Raw genomic sequence first — 20,232 nt, forward strand, 5'->3', positions numbered from 1 at the left:
GTGACTGTATATAAAGACGATCAGTGACTGTATATAAAGATGATCAGTGACTGTATATAAAGATGATCAGTGACTGTATATAAACATCAGTGACTGTATATAAAGAGGATCAGTGACTGTATATAAAGACCATCAGTGACTGTATATAAAGATGATCAGTGACTGTATATAAAGACCTTCAGTGACTGTATATAAAGATGATCAGTGACTGTATAAGATGACGTGACGAATCAGTGACTGTAATAAAGACCTTCAGTGACTGTATATAAAGATGATCAGTGACTGTATATAAAGACGATCAGTGACTGTATATAAAGACCTTCAGTGACTGTATATAAAGATGATCAGTGACTGTATATAAAGATGATCAGTGACTGTATATAAAGACGATCAGTGACTGTATATAAAGACCATCAGTGACTGTAAAAGATCAGTGACTGTATATAAAGACGATCAGTGACTGTATATAAAGACGATCAGTGACTGTATATAAAGACGACAGTAACTGTGTATATAAAGACGATCAGTGACTGTATATAAGATCAGTGACTGTATATAAAGAATCAGGACTTATAAAGACGATCAGTGACTATATATAAAGATGATCAGTGACTGTATATAAAGACGATCAGTGACTGTATATAAAGAGGATCAGTGACTGTATATAAAGACAAACACTGTGAACAGACGTCACACTGAACCTCTTCACCTGCATTTCAAGGAGCCTCTTGTCCAATCACAGGACTCCACGGATCACTGTCCCCCTCCTGAGTTGTGTTCGAGGACTCCTGGTTCCACCAGGACGGACAGAGGAGGAGGCAGAAGAGGAGGAGGAGGAGGCAGAAGAGGAGGAAGGTGTGTTTGGTTGATGCTCCTCATGGTGACTCAGCAGGTCCACCGGCCTATAAAGACGCAGAGATGCTCAGTCTGTCACCACGACGACACGATGGCCTGGCTGCTGTGCATCACCTGCGTCCTGCTGTGTGGCCCCGAGCTGCTGCACGGCAAAGCTTCAGGTACCGGATCACACCTTCCTGTCTGTGGTCTCTGTCTGTGGTCTCTGGTATCTGGTATCTGTCTGTGGTCTCTGGTATCTGTCTGTGGTCTCTGTCTGTGGTCTCTGTCTGTGGCCTCTGGTCTCTGTCTGTGGTCTCTGGTATCTGGTGTCTGTCTGTGGTCTCTGGTATCTGTCTGTGGTCTCTGTCTGTGGTCTCTGTCTGTGGCCTCTGGTCTCTGTCTGTGGTCTCTGTCTGTGGCCTCTGGTCTCTGTCTAGGGTCTCCATCTGTGGTCTCTGGTATCTGGTATCTGTCTGTGGTCTCTGTCTGTGGCCCCTGTCTGTGGCCTCTGGTCTCTGTCTGTGGTATCTGTCTGTGGTATCTGTCTGTGGCCTCTGTCTGTGGTCTCTGTCTGTGGCCCCTGTCTGTGGCCTCTGGTCTCTGTCTGTGGTATCTGTCTGTGGTCTCTGATTGTGGCCCCTGTCTGTGGTCTCTGTCTGTGGTCTCTGTCTGTGGCCTCATGTCTCTGTCTGTGGTCTCTGTCTGTGGTCTCTGTCTGTGGCCTCATGTCTCTGTCTGTGGTCTCTGTCTGTGGCCTCATGTCTCTGTCTGTGGTCTCTGTCTGTGGCTTTACTGGAGGAAATAAAGAGATGACTTTTCCCTCTGGAGCAGCAGCTCAGTGTGTGTGGACTTAAAATTCCTCTGATGACATCAGAGGATTAAATGTAAACTCATGGAAACTAAAACAATTAGTTTTGATGCTTCAGAGACACATATAATAATTATTATAATATTCTGCTCATTAAATAAATTGACTGGTTCATAAACATAAAAGAGGATCATCTTCCCATGTTTCCTGATGATGTCACTGTCTCCTGATGATGTCACTGTCTCCTGATGATGTCACTGTTGTCCAGAGTACCAGCTGGAGTCGGGGGCCCTGAGCCAGTGTGAGATGCTGAGGGCCGCGGCCGTTGCCCAGCAACAAGAAGACATCCCTCAGTGCACAGAGGACGGCAGGTTCAGGTAACTGCCGCCTTCATTAGTGTGTGTGTGTTCATACAGTGATTTATGAACCTGCCACTGAATGTGTGTGTGTGTGTGTGTGTGTGTGTGTGTGTGTGTGTGTGTGTGTGTGTGTGTGTGTGTGTGTGTGTGTAGACCTGTGCAGTGCAGGGGGCGGGGTCAGGAGTGTTGGTGTGTGGATGCTGAAGGTCAGGAGGTCGTCAGGACTCGAACCAACAGCTCTGCTCCTCACTGTGAGAAACACAACACGTTAACACACGTATGACCATCAGATGTGACATGTTCCAGAGAAGTTTGTTTTGTTTCTCATGTATTTATAAAAAAGGACACAAGCAGAGAAGGTGAATGTAAACAGCTGAGACGAGGTCAGAGGTCAGAGGTCAGCTCACACCTTCTATCTGGAAGGTGGAGTTTGATCAGTCAGAGGAAAATGATTTGAGTGATCTGTCCGTCTGTTAACCTTTCTGTCTGTAGGTCCGTCTCCCTGCCAGCTGCAGTCAGTCCTGCGTTGTTCCCCCTCCGGCCTCTTTGAGTCAGTTCAGTGTGACTCCAGCAGGGGGCAGTGTTGGTGTGTGGACCAGGACGGGATGGAGCTGTACGGGACCCGACAGAACGGGACCCCTGATCGCTGTGCGTATGAACACTGTTCCTGTCTCCACGTGCTGCTGTGACCTGCTGACACCCTGACCTTTGACCTGCAGGTCCTGGCAGCTGTGAGGTGAGGGGGCGTCGCCTCCTCCACGGCGCAACGTCTTCTTCTCCTCCTCAGTGCGCAGCCGACGGCAGCTTCCTGCCGGTTCAGTGTAAATTCATCAACATGACGGACAGGACAGAACTGGACCTGCTGCACAACTTCAACAGGTACACACAGCTGGACACACAGCTGGACACACAGCTGGACACACACCTGGACACACACCTGGACACACACACCACAGCTGGACACACACAGCGACACACAGCTGGACACACAGCTGGACACACAGCTGGACACACAGCTGGACACACACCTGGACACACACCTGGACACACACCTGGACACACAGCTGGACACACACCTGGACACACACCTGGACACACACGACACACAGCTGGACACACAGCTGGACACACACCTGGACACACACCTGTACACACCTGGACACACACCTGGACACACAGCTGGACACACACCTGTACACACACCTGGACACACAGCTGGACACACAGCTGGACACACAGCTGGACACACACCTGGACACACACCTGGACACACACCTGTACACACAGCTGTACACACAGCTGGACACACACCTGTCTGCATTTTCTGAGTGTGTGTTTGTGTGTATAACATTGTGTGTGTGTGGTGTCAGGTTCCCAGAAGCCTTTGAGACCTTCAGCGGTTTCAGGAAGTTCTTCCCGATGGTTTCCTCGTACTGTTTCTGCTCGGACAGCAGAGGTCGAGAGCTGGAGAACACAGGTACGCACAGTCACATGCTCCGTTCCCATGACGACCATAATGAGGAAGACATCAATGACGATGTGCTTGTTGCTCAGGTGTGGAGCTCCTCCTGTCTGACATGTACGACTCAGCGTTCTTCGGACTCCGGTCCGGTCGCTCCTTGTCTCAGAGCAACATCTACCGAGTCCTGCAGAGGAGGATGCTGGGAGTCCGCCTCGCCTTCACCGGACACTTCAGATGTAAACGTTTAATTCATTCAAGTTGGAACAATCTTAAACTGGTTCAAACTGACTTGAACTCTGACCCCAGGTCCCTCGGCCTGTGAGGAGGAGCGGCGGGCGGCGGTGTCCAATCATTACGTCCCGTCCTGTGACGACGCAGGAGCGTTCACTTCCAGACAGTGCCAGCAGGGGGGGCAGTGCTGGTGTGTGGAGCCCACAGGCAGAGAGCATGCTGGGAGTCGACAGTTTGGAGACTCTCTGGTCTGCAGTGAGTCTCCTCGTCCTCCATCATCCTGTTGTTCTCTCTCCTCTTTATCCAAAACATTCCTTTAATCTATCTGTGTCCTTATTTCACCTTTTTTCTTGAATCAGTATTTTTCTCACCACGTGTTTTCTCCTCCTCTTCCCCTACCTCTCCTTTTCTACTTCTCTGCCTCTTCCTCCTCTCCTCCTCCAGATTCAGGTGTTGACTGTCTCTCTCAGCGTCGTCTCGCTCTCTCTCGTCTTTTTTCTGGACCCGTTGATCCTCCTCCTCCTGACGCCTCGTCGGCCAGATCTCCAGCTTCCTGTCTCCAGCTCCTTCGGCCTCTCCTTGACATCCTGCCGGTGGAGGCGGATCCGACCTTCTTCCTGTCTCGCCTGGTTGAAGTCCTCCAGGGTCTCTTCCCATCTGTGGGGGGAGCTCTGCAGGCTCTGGCTCGGGCCTCCCCTCGTCGCCTCCAGGAGAACCTGTTCGGAGGGAAGTTTCTGAAGAATGCTGCGGACTTTAACCTCAGCGGAGCGGTGGGAGCTCGAGGATCTCTCGGCCTGGAGCTGCTCTCCTCTAACGGCGTCGCCATTGGCCTCCAGAGGAACCGGGACCTGGTCCAGTCTGTCAGCAGAGCGCTGGAGGACCCCGCCTTTCTCGCCACCCTCCAACACACACTCACAGGAAGCAGCAGCACCTCCTCCCTGCAGCAGGTCAGAGTCAACATGTCTGCTGGTGATCAGAGTTCAGTTCATTAAAAAGAACCAAATGTTGAGCGTCTTTCACACTGAACAATCAATCAATCACATGTTATTCGTCTCATATTCCCAGTTTGTCTCATATTCCCAGTTTGTCTCATATTCCCAGTTTGTCTCATAGATGTTAACAAGGAGCAACTTCCTCTGTTCTTCACTCAACTAGAGTCAAATAGAAAGTTAGTGATCAGTGAATGAAGCTCAGTCCCATGTGAGGATCGTCTCCCAGGACACAAGTCCAACAGATGCTGATGGAACTGAACACATCAACACAACAACAGTACTGATGAGAAGAGAGAATTTAACATAATGAAGGTGAATCAATGTCAAGACAAACCTGAACCAGCTCTAACTTCATCCTAAAGGAAGGTTTGAATCTTCAACGTACAGAGGGAGTCTGCCTCCAGAACGGAAGCTGAGATGATTCCACAGGAGAGGAGCTTGATGCTGAAGCTCTGGCTCCTCCTCTGCTTTTAGAGACTTTAGGGACGACAGGTTGTTTCAGTCCAAAGAGTCCTCAGTAGATGGGCTTACTAAAACCAAACAGGGTCAAAGGTCAAACGTAGCGCTGATGTGTTGCTGGTGTTTTCCAGGTTCTGGCTCCTCTGCTCCGTCACTGCTCTGCTGACGAGGACAACGATGCAGCGGCCGTATTTGTTCCCACCTGCACATCCAGCGGCGGTTTCCAGGAGGTTCAGTGTCAGGGTGGAGACTGCTGGTGTGTCGACCCTCAGGGTCAGGAGGTCACAGGGTCGCGGACCTCCGGTCGTCGGCCTCGTTGTCCGACCCGCTGTGAGAGAGAGAGAGCCATGGTGCTGAAGGTGAAAGGAAAGATGGCGGCCGGAGCTGAAATCCACATCCCAGCATGCTCGGAGGAGGGAGACTTCCGACCACTGCAGTGTGTTGGGTCACGCTGCTTCTGTGTGGACACTGAGGGAAAAACGATAACTGCTGGGCCAACAGGGGGCGCTGTCAACTGTAAGATATCACTAATGTACTAACACAAGTCTTTGCTTTGGATCAATTTATATGTTGAAGCAGTTTTAAGGAGAAGCATCTCAGAGGATGAAAAATTTAATATTAACATTTCAAATCATCTTTCTCAGATGTTTTAGTTTTTTCTCTGTGAATTAATTCTACTTAACTTTACTTAAATTTAAAATGCATCTAAACAAAAGAATGAGCAGGTGTGACCCGTCTGTCTGTCGGTTGTATTTCAGGTCCACAGAGACCGACACAGAAGCTTCAGTCCTTCACAGGTCAGTCAAACTTCTACAGCCAAACAAAACTCACCTTGCAAACAACCAACCAGGAAGAAGAAGCTGCGTCAGTCACACAAACTGACGAGTGTCTGTGAGAAGAGAGAAAATATGATTATATTATTACTGGTGATACAGTTGATCACTTTAATCAGTGTTATGACTGTAAAATGTTTTCATGATGTAATGTTCAGAATCAGGTTCCTCACACCGCCCATCGCTGCAGCTCCTCTCTTCAGCCTCTGTCTCTAACACCTGGTTTTAGCTCCTGTCTCTTTAAGACGCCCTTCCTGATAAAGTCTGCTCTGATTGGTCAGCTGCTCCATTCACTTTACCTGACTTTGTTAGGGGAGGCATGTCAGACTAGTTACTATGCTAGTCTATATTTGCGTAATGCACAGCAGCTAGTGTAGCAGCTAGCATAGCAACTAGTCTACACAGCTGTTCCTGGTCTCATCACCATGATGCGGAGTTACAGTGTTAACAGATCCAATGAAGGTCACATTAATTAGATGCTAGCCCATTAGCCACGCTAACCGGAGCTCTGGTAACTTGCAGGTCGCTGCTCTCAGGCGTTGGCCGAGGTCACAGCGTTCAGAGAGCAGGGGAAGAGCGTCGTCGCTCTCTCTCAGTCCTCACACATCCCTCTGGGGTACGGATTCCTATTGGCCGAAGGTCTGCGTCTGACCCCTGATGAGCTTCAAATCAACCAATCACAGGAGGAGATGCAGATTTCTGAGCAGATGCTGAGTCAGTCCTACGCTGCTCTGCGATTGGCTGCCTCCTCCAGTAAGTCAGATTCAGATTCTGTTTGAGGATAAAAGGAATAATTTAGGTTTGATGAAAAATACTTAAACAATGTATTTCAGCTGTCCAGATGTTCCTGCGTCCTCAGCGTCGTTCCTACCAGCCGTTCACACCTCAGTGCGATGCTGACGGACACTGGATGTACACACAGTGTTACCACAGCACAGGTCTCACACACGCACACGCACACGCACACACGTCTGTACACTGCTTAAGAAAATTCTAAAATATTCCTGTGTGTTTTGTTTTCCAGGTCAGTGTTGGTGTGTTGATGAAGATGGAGAGTACGTCTCCAACTCGCTGACCAGCCGCTCACTCATCCTGCCCAGATGTAAGACCGCACGTTTAACAGCTCCGAGCGTAGAGCCACAAACTCTCAAGTGTTGAAGCTGCGACATCTTGATGTCATGTGGAAATGTTTTCTCATTATAGAGTGTGTGTGTGTGTGTGTGTGTGTGTGTGTGTGTGTGTGTGTGTGTGTGTGTCTCCCTACAGGTCTGACTCGCTGTCAAAGAGCTCGGGCTCACACTCTGCTCTCTGGTTGGATGAAAGGCTCTGATGTCACCAACACCTCTTACCAAACAACCTGTGAGGAGGTAGGAAAACACACACGTTTGTTCAGTGACCGGAAATGATCCTGAAATATTTAAGAATAAACTCCTTTCATCTTGTTGTATTTTCAAACGTTACGTGTATATAATACTTGTGTGTGTGTGTGTGTGTGTTTCAGGACGGTAGTTACTCTGTGCTGCAGACAGGAGGCGCTGAAGGCTGGTGTGTGAATCCTCTGACTGGAGAGATGATACAGATGGCAACACGGAACGTCCCAGGACAGCTAACATGTACACTGGACTAACACACACACATACACACACAGACACACACAGACACACACAGACACACACACACACACACACACACTGTGCTTCACTCTGTAAACTGGTTAACCTTGTGTGGTGTGTTCAGGTCCCAGCTGGTGTGAACTGCAGAGTCGCCAGTGTCGACCTGACGGATCCTTCGTCCCACTGCAGTGTGATGTCACTTCCTGTTGGTGTGTCTCTGATGATGGACAGGAAGTAGGTGGGACCAGGGCGCTTCGACAGACAAGACGGACGCCATATTGTGATCGTATGTCCTTTTCGTGTCCTTAGGGGGCGGGTCGGCAGTAACTTTGAATTTGTGACAGAATCTCCTTCACTTCAGTCAGTTTAATCACAGCAGCACCTGGTGGATGTTGCAGGAACAGCATCTCTGACTGAGGCTGCTGATTGGTCCACATGTTTGTCTTTCTTTAAAGGTCCTCTCTGTCCCGAACCTGTTGTTACCCATGGTGCCCTGGTCTGCCGCTCAGCAGCTAATGGTCAACAGAGCTGTGATCTCATCTGTTACCATGGTTACTACAACACACTTCCTGTCAGCAGCTTCCTGTGTGAGACCGAGACTCAGCAATGGGGCGGAGACAGGAAACCGCTGAGTGGAGCCTGTCAGAGTAAGAGCCTTTTAAAGGATCATATTGTCCATTTTATCTCGACAGATTATCATAATGTTTTACTTCATCCATCACAGTGAAGACGAGTATTTCTCATTTTTACGTTGTTTATTCGTTTCGACTTCGCTTTAAAGGCCTTTACAAAAAACTGAATTAATCTATTTTGGCCACTAGAGGGCAGAATAACTTTTAGAATTAATATAGAAAATACCATTTATTTAAATTCAATGATTTGTTGTTTTTATTTTATCCTGATTTTATTTTAATCCTTAAACTGTTTTATTTACCATTGTGTGTGTGTGTTTGTGTGTTTGTGTGTGTTTGTGTGTTTGTGTGTGTTTGTGTGTTTGTGTGTGTTTGTGTGTGTTTGTGTGTGTTTGTGTGTAGTCTCTCAGCCTCTCCAATCGGTGTCGTACTCTCAACACTGGTCTTTGACGTCCTCCTGCTCTCAGATCAGTAGTTTACAGTCTCTGCTGTTCAGCTCCATGACCAGCAGGGGGCTGTGCACCACACAGGTAAACGTCACACCTGCAGGACGCTCAAACGTTTTTCGTAATTGTCGTCATATTCAAAGACGTTTATTTCAAAATTTTACATTTCTAGGGAAAAAATACTTTTCACTGTGTGTGTGTGTGTGTGTGTGTGTGTGTGTGTGTGTGTGTGTGTGTGTGTGTGTGTGTGTGTGTAGCTCCCGTGTCGGGCCGCACAGTGTTGCTGTGTGACGAGTCGTCGGTGCATCTGCAGTGTGACGGTGACGAGTCAGTGAACCTGAGGGTCACATGGTCTCTCAGCCTGTCTGACCTCCCGGTGTCTGACCTCCCTGACCTCCACGACATCGGTGAGCAGAGACACCATGAACCTGTTGCACTAATGAACGAGGAGGATTAATGTGAACCAATTATATCTTGAATCTGAATTTTTCAGATTAATTCACCACATGTAGGATACATAAATAAAAATATAAAAATCTAAGAAACAAACAAAGAATATGTCGTCACTGATCCTCATGCTGACATTTTTTTTCATCAGGTCTGTTCTTGAACGAGTCCAGACTTCTGGAAGGAGTTCGAGGACTTCTTGGTAATATCCAGTCCACGCTAGTTTCCATGACAACACCAACCTTCAGCTGTTCCCGTGGTTACAACTTGGCCAGCGGTGGCGATGGCTGCAGTGAGTCGTGCGGTCTCTTGTCTCTTGTCTCTTGTCTCTTGTGTCGTTCGTCCTGTAACTGAATCTCACATCTGTGTCTTTGCAGTCGTTTGTCCTGCTGGGAGTTTCTCCAGAGAGGGGGCGTGTCTTCTGTGTGCACAGGGAACCTATCAGGATGAAAAGGGGCGGGGCTTCTGCAACAAGTGTCCCAGAGGTTCCTCACCTGCTGGAGCGTCATCTGTCAATCAATGTGAGTCATACAGTCGAACTCGCCTCCTGAGCCGTTCATCCAGCCGCTGTGCTGATTCGTCAATTATCGATCACCTGTCTCTCTGTGTCAGGTGTAACTGAGTGTCAGAGACGGGGTTTGCGGTGCTCAGACCGGGGAGACTTCCTGTCGGCCCAGCCTGACTTCCTGTCCGGCAGGTGGAGGTGTTTCAGTGGCGAGGGGGCGGAGCTTGAATGGACCAACAGTGACAAAGCTCTCACTGATGAGGAGTGTTCAGGTGATGAGCTAGCAGCCAATCAGAGAGCAGCTTCCTAACACTCGTAGGAGTGTAAAGCACTTTGTAACATGGGTGTGTTTGTGTGTGTGTTGTAGTTCTCAGCAGGTTTCAGACTGTTCCTGGATCAGATCGGATTGTCGGAGCTGAAGACACTGAAGTCTTGCAGACGATGACCTCTGACCTCAAAGCCTGTGTCCAAGGTCAAACAGCCCCCCCCACTCTATCATTTGTTTATAGATTTGACAGTGAACAAGTAGAAACTATTAACTGTGATTAAAGTTAATAAGAGAAGTTAAGTGAATCCTCTTGTTTATATTTTATTATTCTAATCACAAAGTTCTTATACTTGATTGTTACTGTTTGTTTTCCTCAGCATGTGCAGCCAACCCATCCTGCCACCATGTGGCGCTGTTCAACAGACAGACTCAGTGTGAACTGTACAGCACACACACACTGAACACACACTGCAACACCTCCCAACAGGTGCACACACAGACTTAAAATCTTACAATTTCTGAAAACAACACAATTATCATGTATTTAATGTGTGTGTGTGTGTGTGTGTGTGTGTGTGTGTGTCTTCAGACCACTGGGTTTCTGGGTAATCCTGAGGCTGAGCTCTTTGATTGGCTCAGCTGCTCACTGCGAGTGAGGGGCGGAGCTTCCGATCTGATGGTCATCAGGAAGAAAGGTACTGTTACCAAGGCAACCAGACGACTGACATTAGCAAAACAAGCATCACTGACGTGTGTGTGTGTGTGTGTGTGTGTGTGTGTGTGTGTGTGTGTGTGTGTGTGTGTGTGTGTGTGTGTGTGTCAGGGGAGGAGTTTTCCTCGCGGCAGCAGCAGCAGACCTTTGTGAGGATGAGGATGAGGAAGGTGGTCTCAGGTGTGTTCAGGACTCAGGTGTTCTCTAGACGGACGTCTCTGTCTGACGCTCATCGTTTCTGTCAGGACGGCTGCAGCCAGGACACCTGCTGCGACGGATTCATCCTCAACCAGAACAGCCTGAACGGAGGTACGTTACCATGGAGACACAGCATGAGAGACCTGGAAGAAGGGATCAATCAATGAACGTGTGAGCGTATGCCCCTCCCCTCAGGTTCTCTGCTCTGTGGTTGGCTGAGAGCTCCGTCAGTCTTGATGTGTATGGACAAGGACTGGGATGTGATTGGACAGGGAACAGCCAGTCGTATCTGTGGGGCGGGGCTAACCTACAACGAGCAGCAGAGGAACTTCCTGTTCGAGTTCGGAGGAGAAAATTTCATCATTAGTGAGAATATAAAAACATGACTCACTGACGTCAAAACCTATCTCTACTGTGTCTGCTCTGTCTCTGCTCTCTCTGCTCTGTCTCTAGTGTCTCTGCTCTGTCTCTAGTGTCTCTGCTCTGTCTCTGCTCTCTCTGCTCTGTCTCTGCTCTCTGCTCTGTCTCTACTCTCTCTGCTCTGTCTCTAGTGTCTCTGCTCTGTCTCTAGTGTCTCTGCTCTGTCTCTAGTGTCTCTGCTCTGTCTCTACTCTCTCTGCTCTGTCTCTACTCTCTCTGCTCTGTCTCTACTCTGTCTGCTCTGTCTCTACTCTCTCTGCTCTGTCTCTACTGTGTCTGCTCTGTCTCTGCTCTCTCTGCTCTTTCTCTACTCTCTCTGCTCTGTCTCTACTCCCTCTGCTCTGTCTCTAGTGTCTCTGCTCTGTCTCTAGTGTCTCTGCTCTGTCTCTGCTCTCTCTGCTCTGTCTCTACTCTCTCTGCTCTGTCTCTAGTGTCTCTGCTCTCTCTGGTCTGTCTCTACTCTCTCTGCTCTGTCTCTAGTGTCTCTGCTCTGTCTCTACTCTCTCTGCTCTGTCTCTAGTGTCTCTGCTCTGTCTCTACTCTCTCTGCTCTGTCTCTACTCTGTCTGCTCTGTCTCTGCTCTCTCTGGTCTGTCTCTACTCTCTGCTCTGTCTCTAGTGTCTCTGCTCTGTCTCTAGTGTCTCTGCTCTGTCTCTACTCTCTCTGCTCTGTCTCTACTCTCTCTGCTCTGTCTCTACTCTTTCTGCTCTGTCTCTACTCTCTCTGCTCTGTCTCTACTCTCTCTGCTCTGTCTCTACTGTCTCTGCTCTGTCTCTACTCTCTGCTCTGTCTCTCTCTAGTGTCTCTGCTCTGTCTCTACTCTCTCTGCTCTGTCTCTACTCTCTCTGCTCTGTCTCTACTCTTTCTGCTCTGTCTCTACTCTCTCTGCTCTGTCTCTACTGTCTCTGCTCTGTCTCTAGTCTATCTGCTATGTCTCTTGTGTCTCTGCTCTGTCTCTACTCTCTCTGCTCTGTCTCTACTCTCTCTGCTCTGTCTCTACTCTCTCTGCTCTGTCTCTACTCTCTCTGCTCTGTCTCTAGTCTATCTGCTCTGTCTCTTGTGTCTCTGCTCTGTCTCTACTCTCTCTGCTCTGTCTCTAGTCTCTCTGCTCTGTCTCTACTCTCTGCTCTGTCTCTACTCTCTCTGCTCTGTCTCTACTGTCCCTGTACTGACTGTGTGTGTGTCTGTTTGTCCCTAGCTGTCTCTGCTCTATCTCTACTCTCTCTGCTCTGTCTTTACTGTCTCTGCTCTGTCTCTAGTGTCTCTGCTCTGTCTCTACTCTCTCTGCTCTGTCTCTACTGTCTCTGCTCTGTCTCTACTGTCTCTGCTCTGTCTCTACTGTCTCTGCTCTGTCTCTACTGTCTCTGCTCTGTCTCTAGTGTCTCTGCTCTGTCTCTACTGTCCCTGTACTAACTGGTTTGTGTCTGTTTGTCTCCAGCTGACGCTGCTCTGCCGGCCGACAGTAAGAACAAGGACTACCAGGCGTCCATCATCAGCTTCCAGTCTGTCTACCTAAACACTGGTACCTGACCTTTGACCTCTGACATCAGTCCTGACTCTGTATTTGTTGTGTGGTCAGAGAGGAAACATCTCAGCTGGACGTTCTTTCAATTTAGTTTGATCCGTCATGATCCCAGAGGATGAACCGCAGTGAAATAGAGTATTGCTAACGTAGCTTGCTAACAGTTTCACTAATGAGACTGTGACACGATGTGTGACACGCCCACAGTGAAGAAGTTTGTCTGACCCTCACTTTGTCTGTTTGTCAGATTCAGTCCCTGCTTCTTCTTCTTCTTCTTCCTGTGCAGCAGCTGAACTCAGTCGTTCTCTGGACGGTTCGTTCATCCTGTTTTTAATAGATAACAATAACAACCTAATTTATAAAAGACATTTGAAACAGTACTTAATGTGTGTGTGTGTGTGTGTGTGTGTGTGTGTGTGTGTGTGTGTGTGTGTGTGTTTTCAGGGTCCGTGCAGCAGAAGTTTGATGCTCTGTCAGATGACGACGTCCTTGTGGATCCTCAGAGGAATCTCTCCGCTCTGTCGTTCTGGCTCAACAAGAAGAACTACAACTCCCAGCAGGCACTGCTGTGGTGTCTCACACGTACGACTCTTTGTTTTCCTGTTTGTGAGAAGCCGATGCAGCAGTTAACATTGGAGCAGGTGATGTAAAACACATCTGATGTTGTGGTTGTTGTTTGTGCGTCAGGCTGCGATGCGGAGCTGCACTGCTCCATCGCTGACGTCAGAGATGTCGACTCAGCAAGTTTCTTCAGCTGCTCATTGTTTCCGAACACTCGAGTCTGTGGAGCGTACGACAAACCGCTGAGACAACAGTGCCGCCCCCTGCTGGACAGAACACCCAACACCACCTACATTAAGAAGGGTACTGCTCAATACCCCCCCCACCTACACACACACACACACACACATTAAATAAACTCTGAATGTGAGAATCCTGAAATCAATACATATATATTAAATTAAGACATGTTTAAAAGTCAGAGCTTTTTAAATTTCATTAAAGTTCAAACCTAAGTGTTTACTCCTCTACTGTTATTGCTGCAACCTCCGACCTCCGACCTCTGACCTCTGAATGTGCAGTGGATCTGTCAGGACCAGTGAAGAGTTTCTACGAGAGAGTGTCCTTCCAGAAGATGGTTTCATACTCTGTCCGCAGCCGAGTTAGTGTGAGCGCCAACACGCCACTGTCTGAGGGGTAATACACACACACACACACACACACACACACACACACACACACACACACACACACACACACTTCAGCTGACAACTACACAACTTGCTGTCTTGTGATCATGAGTCTTTCAATTGTTGTGAGTTCAATTGATTCTAGTGTTATTATTAAAAATACAGAATTAATAAAAATACATAAAACATCTGACAACAGGTTGTGTTTGTGTGTGTGTATGTCTGTGTGTGTGTGTGTGTGTGTGTGTGTGTGTGTGTGTGTGTGTGTGTGTGTGTGTGTGTGTGTGTGTGTGTGTGTGTGTGTGTGTGTGTGTGTGTGTGTGTGTGTGTGTGTGTGTGTGTGTGTGTCTGTGTGCGTGTGTGTGTGTGTGTGTCAGGTTCATGGAGTGTGAGCGGCGTTGTGATGAGGATCCTTGTTGCCGTGGAATTGGTTTTGTCCGAGACACCAAATCTCCAGGTAACCATGGAAACCACGATTTTAATCTAATTTGTTGACTTCTTATCTGTTTATTTGTAGAAAAGAACATTTAAATAAGGGGAGGGAACGTGACTGAGCAGTGATTGACACTCGTCAGACACTGGCTCTGATTGGTTGTTTAGAAATGGGAGCGTTGGATTCCTCTACATGACATTTTGACCAGTAGGTGGAGCCAGAGGAGGATCATAGACACACTTTGAATTAATGTGAACTAATGAAATGTGTGTGCGTGTGCGTGTGCGTGTGCGTGTGCGTGTGCGTGTGCGTGTGCGTGTGCGTGTGCGTGTGCAGGCGGTGCAGACATTGTGTGTCTGTCTCTGATCAGTCTCGGGGTTCAGACCTGTGGTGAAGATCACATGACCTCCTGGCGAACTCAGGACTGTCGAGCCTCTGACGTGAAGACATCGCCTGATCCTTTCGGCTGGTACCTCAAACCAGGTACACACAAGTACTACACACACACAGTACAAGTACACACACAAGCAGTATAACTACACAGTGTTATGTGACCTGTGATTTCAGTGAATCAGTGGACTTCATCTCCTGCTCTGTGTCCGACATTCAGCCTGAGTCCACGCAACGGTAACAAAGCTGCAGTACTACTATTGATACCACTACTTATAATACTGCGGTATTATAGATACTACTGCTAATACTACTTAGAATACTTGTACTGAAGTTACTACTACTACTACTGATACTACTACCACAGTTTCTTGTGTATGTAACAGTACTGTAATACTGCTGCTGCTACTATTGATAGTACAAACACTACTACTACAGCTACTTAGTAACAGTACTGTTACTACTACAGTAAAACGACAACTACCAGTACGACTAAAGCGTGTGCGTGATGTTTGTGTGTCAGTGTCTGAGGACGAGTGGCGTCTCCTCTCTGACTCGTCCGTCCTGGTCGACCCGTCTCTCTCCACGTATGATGTCATCCACATTAGCCGCGACATCGCCACTGACCGGAACAAGACCAGGGACTGGTGTCTCCATGGTAACCACGATAAAACTGATCACAACAATCTGTGTTTCACCACGTTTCGATTTGGTGACGCTCCTCCGTTCATTTCCCTTCAGCCTGCCAGGAGGCGGAGTCTTGTGTTGCCGTGTCACTCAGAGAGGTGGAGTCTGCCTCTCGCTGCGTCCTTTACCCCGACACCACAGCTTGTGGTCTAAGCTCCACCCCCGGCTCCTCCAGACACGCCACCTCCTGTAGGCTGGTTATCAGAGAGCCCGCCCCCCAGGTGTACCTGAGGACAGGTGAGCCAATCACAGCGGACAGCAGCACTGTCGACAGTTTGATTCCCGCTCAGCTCACTTTCCTGTTTTTGTTCCATCAGAGCGGTCATCGACTGTTACGACCGTCTCCATCCCTGGTCATGGGGTCCTGCAGGGCGTTGCTGTGGAAACATCCGTAGGCTCAGACCAGAGGACGGTCGTTCAGTTTCTGGGAGTCCCCTACGCCCGTCCACCAATAGGATCACTCCGCTTTGAAGAAGCTCAACTGCCTGATTGGACAGGAACCTGGGACGCCACGAAACCACGGTAACGCCCTGCATCATCCACCTGTCTTTCTGATGTCATCCACCTGTCTCACCAACCGACTTGTGTTGTGTGTGTTTCAGTCTCAGTTGTGTTCAGCCCGGTGATGCAGCGTCAGCCTCCAGTGAGGACTGTCTCTACCTCAACGTCTTCTCACCGGCTGCTCAGGTGAGTCACTGCTGTCACTGTGATGTCACCGTGATGTCACTGTGATGTCACTGTGATGTCACTCACCTATCGACGTCTGTGTGTCAGAGGGGGCGTGTCCCAGTCCTGGTCTTCTTCTACAACCCTTCAGCCAAACAGAACCCAGGGCTGCTGGATGGCTCCACCCTCGCTGCTGTGGGTAACATCGTCGTGGTAACAGCTAATTACCGGACCGATGCTCTGGGTTTCCTGAGCATAGGTAAATAACACACACACACACACACACACACACACACACACACACACACACACACACACACACACACACACACACACACACACACACACAGACAGGTAAACAAACCTTTCTTAACATCTCGACCTTCACACCGCTGTCGTTTCTCAAGGTGAGTCTGGTCTCCATGGTAACTACGGGCTGTCAGACCAGGAGGCGGTGCTTCGCTGGGTTAACGCCCACATCTCCCTGGTGGGCGGAGACAACAGTAGAGTGACGGTGGCGGCAGAGCGTCGTGGTGCTGACATCGCCAGCCTTCACCTCCGCTCCTCCTCCTCCTCCTCGTCTCAACCTCTGTTCCAGCGCATGATCCTGATGGTGAGAAATATCATCGTTTTAATCACAAAGTCAAAACATGTGAATGCAACGCAACATGAGTCATGTGACTGTCAGCGGGGAACATGTAAGAAACCAAACACATCTGGGAATACATACTGCATACATGTTCAGCCACCAGGGGGCGATCCAGAGGATTTTTTGGGGTCGTCCATCTTTATTTACAGTCTGTGGTTTAACACACAGAAACAAATGCTCAGTTTGACTGAAACAGCGGATTTGCGTAGTGATGACATCACTTCCTCTTCCTGCAGGGCGGTTCTGTCTTTTCTCCGTCACTGCTTCAGACTCCCTCCTCCTCCAGACGCCAGGCGCTCGATTTGGCCAAAGAGCTCGGCTGTGTGACCTCTGACCTCGCCACCTGCCTTAGAGCGACGCCCACTCACACACTCAACGCCGCTCAGACGAAGGTAGGTTTCAGAAACCAGGACAGTGCGTCAGGGTTCTACTCGTGTCCTGACCTCTGCTCCTGTCACAGCTGCTGGCGCTCAGCGGTCCGTTCCGGTCCTGGTCCCCGGTCGGTCAGTCGAGCCCTCAGTCGTCCTTCCTCAGGGTCGACCTCCTGCTGGGGACATCGGAGCACGATGGACTGATCGGCCGCGCTCGCAGGATAAAGGTCAGAATTCCTACAAAGAAATAAACGAAGAAAGACATCAGATGATTTCAGACAGATTGAAAATAAAACAATAAAAAAGTTTAATTCTTTAAATCAACTGCAGCTTTCAGTTACGTAGTTGTATCAACCTCTTCCTGTCTTCCTGTGCCTATCAAAATAAAAATAAAAAAAGAACAAATAAATAAACTTGAAAAATAAAGAATTAAAAATGTCCCTCCTCTAGGAAATGAAACAGCTGTATAAATCAGCGTCAGTGTTTGTTTTCATCAGTTTTTTAGTTACAGTCCATAAATATATGTTTTAAATGTAAGTTTCCATGAAAACAATATTCTGATATTAACCAGGTCAAGACAATAATCAGAGTAAGACACTGACATGTAAACAACCCGATTAAGGTCAAACGACGTCTCACATAAAACAACCACAATCTAAAACTATTTCTAACCCCGTCGTTTGTTGGTCTCTTGAACGAATCTTGTTTGACTGTTCAGGACTTCGAGGATCTTCAGGGTCGAGCTGATGGTAAAACTGCGTTTTATGAGGCACTGACTCGTTCATTGGGCGGCAAGACAGGAAACGAGCTGCTGAAGGAGGCGGCGTCCTGGTTCTACTCTCTGGATCACAGCCCCTCCCCCTCCGGTTACAACCTGTTCTCCAGAGCACTCAACAACGCCACCAGGTGAGACTGTTGGGATGATGAAGACGGTTAACGGGCGAGTTTCGTCTCAATGAAATGAAAACATTTAAATTCATATTTGTATTTTTCTCTCTCTCCGTCTGTCTTGCAGAGATCTGTTCATCATCTGTCCCGCTCTCCAGATGGCGAACCACTGGGCTAACAACCGAGCTAACGTCTTCCTGTATCATCAGCCCGCGTCCAGAGCTCAGGACAGGTGACGTCAGGGAACAGTTCCTTGTTTGTTTTGACTGATGGTTTGTTCGTAGAAGTTTCAGAGGTCAAAGTTCATTTTGTCCAGTCAACAGTTAAAACCTCAGATTTAAGAATCTAGAGTCAAGAAGTTAGGGTTACCCTATTTACTTTCAGTTACTGAGAGCACTTGAGTATTGAGTTACATTCCACCATGTTGTTTCTATGGTTACTCCAGTAAACACTCATAAGTCAAGAATATTTGAACTGAGTGGTTTTGTTTTAGATCTGTAGCGTCAGCGTGTCGTGATCGTTTGGTTCTGTCTGCAGGGCCGATGTGTTTGTTCCTCTGGATGTTCAGCTTCTGTTCGGGACTCCTCATCATCCAATCAGCTCTCAGCGTTTCACCTCCTCTGATCGACGCCTCTCTTTGGCCACGATGTCCTACGTCTCCAGCTTCGTCAGGACGGGGTGAGTGGCTGTGACAGCTCTGCTCCGTGTGAACCACCAGGACACGAGCGAGAAAATGTTCATTTCTCCTCATTTTTTCTCAGGAACCCAAACCCATCCAGAGTGTGGGAGGAGTCAGCTCTGCCCCGCTGGCAGCCGGTCCAATCCTCTGATGCCCCACCCACCTACCTGGAGATGAGCCCGGCCCTCCTCCAACATCAGGGTCTGCGTCAGAAATACTGTTCGTTCTGGAGCCACCTGGGGGCCAAATTGAGAAGTGCAACAGGTTAAAAAAACAAGTCACTCACTTCCTGCTGTTGCAGCCATGTTTCATCCAGTTTATTCTCCAGAGACCAGAAGTTGGTCAGAGATGATTTTAGCCTCGTGCAGACCCCGCCTCTCTTAATCTCTCACGCATTGCGTTGTGTTAGTCGTCCCCCGGACCGCTCCCCCACGACCTCAAATTGTCCTTCGTGGTGAATAATGTCTCTCGATCGTACGTTAACGTGAGACAACAGGACAAGCACGACATTAGCATGCACCTTTAGGACCCAGGGGAGCCGCTGTTATAACAGAGACCAGATATATGTCCCTAACATCAGCTGGTGGTTGTGGTCCTTTCAAACGTTCAGGAAAAATTCACCAGCTTGTCCTATGTCCTATGTCCTAAAGAAGATATTTATATCCTGATTCAATAATACTTTGATGTTTAACATAAAATACCGACATTCTTCTTCACTCTGACTTTCTTCCCGTCAAGGTGAGTCGGTGTCGGAACCTGTCCAACCTGCACTGACCCTCGAGTCCCCGGTGTCTGCACCATCGAGCCAATCACAGACTGAGAAAGATTCCTACAGTTAAACCAACGATGTCACATGTTCAAGTCTCCAGCTTCTCTTTGATTCAAACAATGAAGAAGGAAACAAAAAACGTCTGTTTCTATTTTTCAATTCTGAACTAAATCATCATTAAAAATCATTTCAAACTCGATGCTGTCCGTGTCTGTGATGTCACAACTAGAATCAGTGCCATCGCAATTTCTGTCTCCAGACGACGTCACGGTGACCTTTGAACTTTGATCACTGAACCCTAATCAGGAATAAAAAATACCTTCAAAATAAACTTTGTGCATAATAAGTCCAAAAAAAGTCAACAATAAGGTTGATACTGTGTTGAAGTAATGTCTTTGAACATCTCTGATTGTGTCAACGTGTAAGTTACGGCGCCCCCTGGTGACATTAGGTAAAAAATATATCACGTCACCATGTGGTCAGTGGGTGGAGCTTTTATACTGTTTGATCTCTTATAATAATAATAATACCTTCCATTTATATCGTGCTTTTCAAAGTCCTCAAAGACGCTTTACATAGTAGGGGATAAAATATTGAAACTGTCAAAATACTAATACTAAAAAGTCTGGTATACTAAGAAAAATACAAAATAAACAGAATAAACAGAATAAAAACATGGGGTGGGGGGGGTTAGCTGGAGCAGGTCAGCTGCTCAGCTAAGTTACCGTGGTGATTTACCTGATGACAAGTGAACGAGCTTCGTAGA

At 48.1% G+C, this 20,232-nt stretch overlaps 1 protein-coding gene across 1 annotated transcript; it reads left to right on the top strand.

Moving 5' to 3' along the window:
* The first annotated feature begins 786 nt into the window (after positions 1-786).
* On the top strand, positions 787-19,663 carry tg (thyroglobulin). The gene is made up of 49 exons (XM_047340736.1): positions 787-1,016; positions 1,914-2,022; positions 2,158-2,255; positions 2,497-2,652; positions 2,724-2,883; positions 3,375-3,481; positions 3,559-3,702; positions 3,773-3,952; positions 4,142-4,644; positions 5,280-5,664; positions 5,907-5,945; positions 6,504-6,734; positions 6,815-6,919; positions 7,006-7,083; positions 7,248-7,348; positions 7,483-7,594; positions 7,719-7,880; positions 8,050-8,241; positions 8,629-8,760; positions 8,933-9,079; positions 9,271-9,411; positions 9,497-9,640; positions 9,732-9,896; positions 9,992-10,096; positions 10,270-10,379; positions 10,482-10,587; positions 10,716-10,913; positions 10,998-11,168; positions 12,661-12,744; positions 12,992-13,057; positions 13,189-13,326; positions 13,432-13,608; positions 13,827-13,941; positions 14,312-14,391; positions 14,704-14,850; positions 14,935-14,994; positions 15,281-15,415; positions 15,499-15,681; positions 15,762-15,966; positions 16,047-16,131; positions 16,219-16,369; positions 16,518-16,723; positions 16,996-17,151; positions 17,220-17,357; positions 17,849-18,036; positions 18,146-18,250; positions 18,556-18,696; positions 18,780-18,961; positions 19,436-19,663. Exons 1-49 carry the CDS (start codon positions 869-871, stop codon positions 19,534-19,536), a joined length of 7,272 nt encoding a protein of 2,423 aa, XP_047196692.1. The 5' UTR covers positions 787-868; the 3' UTR covers positions 19,537-19,663.
* Positions 19,664-20,232: the final 569 nt, after the last annotated feature.

The sequence above is a fragment of the Hippoglossus stenolepis genome, chromosome 8 (genome assembly GCF_022539355.2).
Source record: "Hippoglossus stenolepis isolate QCI-W04-F060 chromosome 8, HSTE1.2, whole genome shotgun sequence".
Lineage (NCBI taxonomy): Eukaryota > Metazoa > Chordata > Actinopteri > Pleuronectiformes > Pleuronectidae > Hippoglossus > Hippoglossus stenolepis.

Coding starts and splice junctions, on each gene's coding strand:
- tg (XM_047340736.1), top strand. CDS start 869: ATGCTCCTCATGGTGACTCAGCAGGTCCACCGGCCTATAAAGACGCAG. Junction 13,327..13,431: donor ACTGCTGTGGTGTCTCACAC/GTACGACTCTTT, acceptor TTTGTGCGTCAG/GCTGCGATGCGGAGCTGCAC. Junction 14,995..15,280: donor CAGCCTGAGTCCACGCAACG/GTAACAAAGCTG, acceptor TTTGTGTGTCAG/TGTCTGAGGACGAGTGGCGT.